This window comes from Sprattus sprattus (genome assembly GCF_963457725.1).
Source record: "Sprattus sprattus genome assembly, chromosome: 15".
NCBI lineage: Eukaryota > Metazoa > Chordata > Actinopteri > Clupeiformes > Clupeidae > Sprattus > Sprattus sprattus.
Window position 1 is genome coordinate 20,951,503 of NC_137913.1, and position 9,086 is coordinate 20,960,588.

General features: G+C 42.2%; 2 protein-coding genes across 2 annotated transcripts; one reads left to right on the forward strand and one right to left on the reverse strand.

Annotated features, from left to right (window-relative positions):
• Nucleotides 1-167: 167 nt before the first annotated feature.
• Nucleotides 168-3,352, forward strand: mmab (metabolism of cobalamin associated B). Its single transcript, XM_080852513.1, has 9 exons — nt 168-309; nt 459-523; nt 721-814; nt 919-976; nt 1,071-1,143; nt 1,318-1,415; nt 1,701-1,765; nt 1,881-1,940; nt 3,166-3,352. The coding sequence occupies exons 1-9, from the start codon at nt 206-208 to the stop codon at nt 3,248-3,250; spliced, it is 702 nt and encodes a 233-aa protein (XP_080708639.1). The 5' UTR covers nt 168-205; the 3' UTR covers nt 3,251-3,352.
• A 960-nt stretch (nt 3,353-4,312) lies between these two features.
• On the reverse strand, nt 4,313-8,493 carry aldh3b4 (aldehyde dehydrogenase 3 family, member B4; the record flags this gene model as incomplete). The annotated part of the gene is made up of 8 exons (XM_080852006.1): nt 4,313-4,512; nt 4,785-4,884; nt 5,165-5,331; nt 5,590-5,979; nt 7,440-7,521; nt 7,639-7,724; nt 7,902-8,022; nt 8,464-8,493. 8 exons carry the CDS (start codon nt 8,491-8,493, stop codon nt 4,313-4,315), a joined length of 1,176 nt encoding a protein of 391 aa, XP_080708132.1.
• Nucleotides 8,494-9,086: the final 593 nt, after the last annotated feature.

Genomic DNA, 9,086 nt, shown 5'->3' on the forward strand with positions numbered 1-9,086 from the left:
AGAGCCAATGAGGACCGAACGCCTTATGCACAGACCAATCAATAACCAATAGGAAGAATGGGGATCTAAAAAGCCTATCAGACGTTTCGGTCGTGTGACAGTTAAGCCCCTCCTTCTTCGTACGGATGCCGAACACAGACACATTACTATGAATGTAAATAGCAAGAGCAACAACCTTGCTTTCTTGTTACGAAACTGATCAATAATGGCAGTTGCTGTGACAAACCGGTTGCATATGCACTCTATATTTTGGACAAGACAGTGTGCACAGTTGTACAGGATACGGCATGTATGTAGGAAAGATAGAAGGTAATGAAATAATTGCCTTCTTGTCGTTCTAGCTAGCTATCTAGCGAAGGACGGAAAGTATTTTTGGTACAGTTACAGTACGGTGATGTCTAGCAACGTGGTTATTTAATTGAGTCGTCGAACTAATGCTACTTTTGTCCCCATTCAAGCTTTGCCACCAAGTCTGATGAAGAGAGTAGAGTTCTGAAAATTTACACGAAAACCGGAGATAAAGGTGTTGCTATTTAATTGTCGGTTCAGTACACTATCACCTGAAACGTAAAAGCTATTCGTTACCTTGACTGTATTCCCGAAACATGTTTAACCGAGTGTTTTCACAATTATTGCAATATCGATTAGGTTACTTTCAAGACAAGGTCATGATCAGGACTCTGAGACAACTTATACCTGTTTTGTTGCCCCCAAATGTAGGATTTTCCAGCACATTCACTGGTGAGAGAAGACCAAAAGAAGACTGCATTTTCGAGGCTTTGGGAGCTACAGATGAGTTGTCGTCCGCCATAGGGTAGATTCAATGAACTTCAATGTTGGCTTAAAAATAATAAGAATGCAAGGTGTTTGGTTTTGGCATTCGTTGCATTTCAGTGACCCACTGCATTTCTTCCAAAGATTGGCAAGGGAATTTTGCAAGGACAAGGGACATCCATTCATAGAAGAACTTGAGAAGGTCTGTGCCACTGTCTGTTTTATTGCACATGTGTACTTATCTCTACTGTGCTCTGGTCTAAAATGCTGATCATCCTTCCTTTGTGTGTATTTAGATTCAGTGTGTGTTGCAAGATGTGGGATCTAATGTCGCTACCCCTCTTTCATCTGCTAGAGAGAGTCACAGAGGTAAATATGGTAAAGGTAGTTGATAGTCTATTGGTCTCATCATGACCTACCTAGGTGTTTGAGACAATATAGGCCACACACAGGGTAACAGGGGAGACGCACTGCTTTGGGCCTACTTTGAATGGTGTCTGCTTAATTAATGAAAACCTGTCTCTTTTTTATTTCTTTTCCCAGTCAAGACCAAGTTTAGTCCCCAGCCTGTGTCAGACCTCGAGAGTTGGATTGACAAGTACACAGAGGAGCTGCCACCACTGACTAATTTCATATTACCTGTAAGGTTCACTAGAGTGATTATAAATAAAAATGTGTTGCATTGAGTACATGTAAAGCTTGACTCTTGTTGAGTTTACATTTGTCATGTTACCATCTAAGTAACTTTTATCCATATACTTTTCAAAGCTAATGGTGTTGTGTATGCATTTAAGCAAAAGAGTTGAAGTCCAACTGTACCGTTTATTAATGGTATGATGTCATGTAATAGATAATATCCACAAGTTACTGACAGAGTGTTGTGTATTGAAGGATGTGTATTTGTGGATGTGTTTTCAACCCTGCAGTCTGGAGGAAAGAGCAGTGCCTCTCTGCACGTGGCTCGTGCAGTGTGTCGTAAGGCAGAGAGAAGGTTAGCAACAATCTCTGTGAGAGAATGCACGGACACACTCACACTAGCTCAGGTAATGATGTGCATATTTTTTTTACCTTTCGTTCTTTCACTTCTTTTTTATTCTTTATTTTAGTGTGGCCCCTATTGTTCGCTCAGGAGAGGCTGATCCCGACGTTGCCAAGTTTCTAAACAGGTAGTGATGTTACCCATCAAAATCTACCTAATGCAGGGTCCTATCAGTGGCGGTCCGTCAGGGCCTTCAAGGCCTTCTCTGCTGGCCTAAACATCATCAGAAAATAAATGTAATAAAATAAATTTAATTTTAATATTTTCTTTTCATAAATATGTATTAAATGATTCCCCATAGTCCATTATCTTCATTTCATGCTTCCAGCGTTGTTCATTTATGTTAGAGCTTTCATCCAATCATATTTCCGCTATCATGTGTTGCCACGCTCCTTGAAATCTTCCCCGAGAACAGAAATCTTCCCTGAGGCCTTCAGAATTCACATTGAAGGCCCGTGTACATCTGATTGGCTATCACAACTTGCTGTTTCAGTTCATTTAAGTTGAATGAACTGAAACAGACAGTTGTGACAACCAATCAGATTTCGAGTTGGCGACACTGGGCCTTCTAGAAGGCCCGGAAGATTTCTTTCCTCGTGTTGAACGTGACACGTAAACGTCCTTTGATTGGATACTGAGGCAGACCGGTGCAGCGCTTCAGTGCTCAGTTTAGCTGGCTAAAACGACGTACATCGGTTTCAATGCTTATTCTTCTAGTTGTTTCAATTGGTAAGACTAAATATAATTACATTAACCAACTCAAATAAATTAGTTTACACAAACTTGATAATTCCAGTTTTTGATACAATTACAACGCCATTTTCAAGCCGGAACTTTCAAGAAAAACTGGATATCGTGAGGATGGGAAGTTTAATGAAACTGCTTTGCAGGTGGGACAATGCGATGTTACTTGTTAAACTTGTTAAACCTCACATTGAGTCACATAGGCTACTTTTGGTGGACTTAATAAAACTTTGTAGACTAATCCCTGAAAATCGCCTTTTATTTTTAAGTTGTGACAGTAATATCCAAGCGATCATATAACTTAGAGTTTACTACTCTTAATGTATTGTTAATACGGGTGTATTGATTTGAAATGCTCCGGAAATATTAATAAAGTCTGTTGTACTCGACTATGTTAAGGTGATGCAATGCTCACTTATACTGCCTTTCTGTATAAAATATACTGGTTCGAGAGCCATGGCGTCATAATGATGGTATTAGGAGGTGGATTCACTCAGTTTAACATCGTGTAGGACATCGCTGAAGGCCTAGTCGTGAAATGCACGGACCGCCACTGGGTCCTATCAATCACATTCCAACTGTTAACTCTCTTTCATTTCCACACACAGACTGAGTGACTACCTGTTCACACTGGCCAGGTACGCCGCCATGAAAGAGGGAGCGGCTGAAAGCATCTACAGTAGACCTAAATGACATCCATGCGCCTTTAGGAGAAAGTGGGGAAATTCCTAAATGATATGCGGAGACTGGATTGTGAATTAATTGAAGTATTAAACGATAATGTTTGTATATAATACAAAAAATGCCAGGGGTTTTGTCCTTTTTAATTGTCATTTATTCTACCAGAAGAAAACTGAAATGTCCCTGTCTGTCTAGGCTTGGTCAGAGAGTTTAGAGTATTTATTACGAAAGAGTTTAAATCAAAAGGCTCAAAATATAGTTTTTAACAAAAACAAAGTGCTGTTGTATTTATCATTTACCATGTCCATAATTGTAGTTGGGTTAATTGTCAAACCTGTGTGAAGAACGTTTATTTAGTGTTCTTTTTATGGAGTGCTACCAGGGTCAATTAGCATAATTGCGTCTGCTAAATGACTAAATATAAATGTTCAAGTGTACACTCAGTTTGAAATGTGTTGTATTCACATTTTGCTATAAAGCCTTTCTAAATTTCCACACCGACTACGTGAGAGGTTGTTTACATGGACCCTAGTTTGTCAAACTGATACAGATAGCTAATACAGATAGCCCTATCATTTAGACGAGCACTCTCTATCCGCAACGATCGAAGTCTGGGGTAGAAAGTGAGTAATTACACTGGCCAGGTATGCCACCATGAAAGAGGGAGAAGCTGAAAGCATCAACAGTAGACCTGAATTACATCCACGTGTGTTTAGGAGAAAGTGGGGAAATCCCTAAATCAAATAAAGAGACTGTTCTTAATATTCTGTGAATTCATTAAATGTTTTTATTTTTTTTTACCAAGGACATCAGAACAAAAGCAGATCAATATATAAGAGTCAGAGATGAATGAATACGTTTTTTTTTTTCCAATGAATTAACTACATCTTTTATGCATCGTATCATGAACAGTGTCTGGGTTTCAGGTCACTTTCTGTCTGACTGTTTCGTTTTCCAATAGTATTCCTTATATTCAGTCCCTGTAGTTGCTATGAAGCTGGTGAGAACATGGATACAGACAAGGCACCAAACAGATTCTTTATTAGGACCATACTAACTGTTCCATCCAGGCCTTCATAGGATTTGACACCAGCCCTGGCTCTTCTGCGTCAGGGTGTTGGCCCAGGTCATGAGGGACAGGTTGCGCTCGTCATAGGGTGGGTAGCGCAGGTAGGTCAAACACTCTATCCGAGTGCCCCGCAAAAGGCAGGACTTCTTGTGAGAGAAGGTTTCAAAGCTGCACTGTCCATGGTAAGAGCCCATCCCACTTGGACCTGAAATTAATTTGGGTTCAGTTTATGGTTTATTTACCCCCTAAAGAATGTAGGCAGTGTTTATAAGACATTTTGCCTAATGTAAGCACTCCACACCAAAAGTTTACCAAATGTAGTCCTGTTGCAGATAGTCCCGCAACACCAATTCACATTAGCCGGCAGTGGATGCGTATAACTAGGAGGTTTGCAATCTCGCCCAGCAGATACAGTTTATCAGTCATTTTCAAATCCTAATCCTACTTTAGACAAAACACTTTCTAATCCAGACTCACCCACTCCTCCAAAGGGTAGGCAGGGCATGAGACTCTGCAAGACGCTGTCATTTGAGCAGAAGCTTCCACTGGAGGTCTCATTCATCAGTCTGGAAATGACCTGCAGAACAGAGATGGAAAGAAAGCCTGCATCAGTCACTGCTCAACCATGCGTGTGTGTGGGTGTGAATAGACATCACAGTCCCGCACTGGACTCGAACTCACAACTCTTGGACGTGGGAGTGCCAGCAAGGAGGCTAAAACCCTTGGGTCCTAGCATCAGTTGCTAGCACATCAGTCGCTAGCAGGTTTCGTCCGAGATTTACTCCCTGCACAGCTCTGTACCTGCTGGGTACTGTTACACATGTGTGCATTTCTGAGTTGTTACAGCTGCCATTCACCTTGCTGTTGCTGGAATACGCATAAACACACAAAGGCTTGTCTCTTTTGTTGATGAAGGAGATGGCCTCATCCACATTTTCCACTGTCAGGACAGGAAGGATCGGGCCGAAATACTCCTGATGCATAACTGGATCTGTCTCTGTCACATCTGACAATATTGTCGGTGCTAAAGACAAACGAAAAAGGAATTTAGATAAAACACATCCTCTGACTACACCACAAACAAAACGCATACCAAACAACAAGGCAGATCATTGAGAAACTATGAGTCTGAAATCGTATTAAAACAATTAACAATCTTCACAACAGACATGAAATACACAGTCGTATGTAATCCATATTTCAGTCACAAGGCTATCTCTGACACCACATGTTTGAGAAATCAAGTGGATTTGGAAATGTCCAAATTGAATGTGCCACTCACCAACATATTTCTCCACCTCATTCACTTGGCCACCCATCACCACCTTCCCCGACCTCCAGAGCAGGTCTCTGACGCGGTTGAAGTTCTCCACATTCACCAGCCGGCCGTAGCTGCGGGACTCACGTGGGTCAGAGCCATAGAAGATGAGCAGGGCGCAGCGCAGGGCCTGCAGCAGCCGCTCCTTCGCATCCTCATGACACAGCACATAGTCTGGCGAGGCCATGCTCTGCCCGCCGTTGTGGAACCGGGCCCAGGCGATCCGGCGCGCCGTAGTGTTGATGTCACAGTTCTGGTCTACGTAGCACGGGTTCTTCCCACTTAGCACAAGAGTGACTGGTGTGAGATTGTGGGCTGCGGCCAAAGACACCTTGGTGCCTTCCTCGCGAGTGCCTGCATAACACAACGCAGAACTGGTCACGAAGATACACAGTGGTATTGTGATTAGGAGATCAGAATCATGTTGTACTCAGTGACAATTACATAGTGTTAGTACCTCAAGCTGAATACATTCAATACTCACTTTCCTATTCAAGACTCACAACTCCAGGTCTCAACTGAGCGTTTTAAAGGCTTGGGTTTGTCACCCTTTTCTAAGCTTTAAAGGCACAGTCCAAGATTCTGCTGAAAGGTTGTAAGTATTTGAGCTCAACAGCCAATCAAATGGCTCCCCTTCCTTCCGTGCTCCTGTTCTGTTTCGATTGGTTGGAATAGTGTATTGTTGGTTAGAGCAACTGTTTCCTATTTCCAGAGCCAGGACTGTGACGAACACTAGAATTTCTTTGAGCGCGCACACACAGAATGGACAGCTAGAAGACAGTGAGAAGCTATTCGCTGAATTTGACAAAAAAGAGTAGAATTGCACTAGCCTGGATACCAGCCCAAACCCCGCCCACAAAAAATTTTGTCAGGGAGATTTGGTCTGGCTCTGGGTTAATTGGGAGAGAGTTTCATCGGTAGGATCAAACCGGACCAATCAAATTGGCAGGGCGGGCTTTATACGTTGATGGACAGATACCAACGCTTGAGTTGAATTAACCGGTAGATTCGAACTCCGACCAAGATGGCCGCGTCTCGGGTGCTTAGTGGGGAATATTTTATGTGAATTAAGCTATCTACACGACTTTTTAATGTCTACATTGACTCGGTTAGTTGTGCATGTGCAACACGAATGTTACAGAGTATTGTTTGTCTTAACTAAAGTTCTCTAGACCATTATTGTTAAATCATTGCTAACGTGTACACAAAAAACCCATCGAAATAAACTGTAGCTTGTAGCCTTAATGCTAATTAATTAACGTGAGCAGGCATATCTCAACAGACATTGACAGCGCATTCATTTTGAAAGAGGAACAGAGAAACGCGATTAAGGCATTTGTCATTGAAAAGATGTTTTTGCGGTCCTTCCTAGGGATCAGGTAAAAGTTTAATCTATCAGATGGTGTCGTAATAGGCTACTACGTTGCTCTGATTGGTTCTAGGTATCCAATTCAGCGAATAGGCATTTTCTTTCCTGGTTCGTTGAAACACGCCCCATAATCACAGCCCAAAGGTCCGGTATCAGACTCATATTCTGACTAGAATCATGAGTATGACATCGTCAGGCTAGAATTGCACACCACACCTTTATGTTTAGAGCTACAAATGTGCTACTGTATATGGGTCTGGTGCTCAGAGGTACTTGTGTGTGGTTTCATCAGGCAGTTCCCAGGGTTAATTACCTTTTTTCAAACCAGACGTCTTCATATTGCTTTGCACAATAGACAGGTCCATTAAACCACTAAATGATTAAATGTAAATGCATGGACGTTGTGTACAGCAACATTAACCGAAGAATGATATAAGAGTTTTACCAGAGAAGAAGACATGATCAAACTTCAGTTCCACCATCTCAGAGAAGTCATTAGCCCCTGCAAGTACAACATGGTAGCACTCCTAAGGAAGGAGGGAGAGGATTGATGATCTTATTGTGAGAAGGGAGACACTGTACTCTTGTGCTGTTCACATGAGCCAAAGGTTTGGGCAAAACATTTTAAAGAAATGAGCACTCACATTATCCAGGTAAGAGGGTAGAAGTCTTTGAAGGAGCTCTGCTGTGTGAGTACAGTGTTCAGAGGGGCTGATGACCACACAATTCCCTGCATAGATGCAAACACACACACACTCACACACACACACACACACACACACACACACACACACACACACACACACACACACACACACACACACACACACACATATGCTGACACATGATAGCCCTACAGACCAACTGACATTTTAAAAAGCAAAGACAGTAACTAAACTGTCTGTACCTGCAGCTATGGCTCCAATTAGTGGCACCAGGCAGATCTGAACGGGGCATGCCCAGGACCCGAGGATCAGTACTGTGCCCAAAGGCTCGCTCACCACCATGCATTCATCCAGAGCTGTGGACTGGCCCATACAACACAGACTGGTTTAAAAACAGAATCTCTCAAGGGCAACATTCCCATATATGTCCTGTACATGCTGCCAAAGGGAAAGTTTAGGAGCATTTACGGTATACCTACAGAGGAATCAGTGGAGATGGGAACTATATTATATTGTCTTTTTTTTCTATATTTGCCAAGTGTGCCACGATGTTACGTCTCAGGAAAAAACAGCCATGCCCAGGGTAAGCTTGAAGAACCTCCTCTAGACTAGAGTGGCCTTTAATCTGCATTGGGTCCTTCAGCAAAATGTAGACCTTTGTAACAGAAGGGAGTGTTCCTTCCGTTCTACCTACTAAGAAGTCTGAGTCTCTTATAATTTGCACACTGCTACATAACATTAACTGTATGCAGCCCATTATATGCAATCTGAACTTTAACGTGAAAGTTAAATGCATTTTCGCACCAGGTTTTTCTCAACACGTTGAGGCTCCATCCATTTCCGAAGGTTGTTGATGGCATAGAGAGCTTCATTCTTCACCAGAATCAACTCTGAAACAACTGTCTCAAAGCGAGGCTGAAAAAATCCAACACAATTTAAAAGAGAGTCGAACATACACATTTAAGACTATAAAAACTATACTGTTCATGGATATGGTGATGATTGCATTTGAAACAAACTATTAATCCGATATCTGTAGAGTCAAAAGATATAAGATAGATAGTTGAGCATATTTGCAGTGCCCCCTGTTTACCTTGTGCAGGTCCCTTCCAAGTGCTTCAACAAAGTCACACTCATGCTCCAAGACCAAACGTATAACGGCGTTCAGCTGGGCCAGTCTAAAGCACTCATTCGCTGTTCGGCCAGACTGGAAGGCTGCTCTGGCCCTTTTCAGTGTTTCGGCACATTCCCCTGGACCAGTCTTCAAGCAGAGATCTCCGTGTCGAGTCCTTCAAGAGTTATCAACGGATTTAGCTGTTTGCACATACCATTTAAAAGTAGGGTATAACCCTAAGGCTACAACTTATTCTAAATTGAAGTTCCTTTTTTTTTAAAGTCAATAGTCGGACAGCCTACCTTCTGCATGT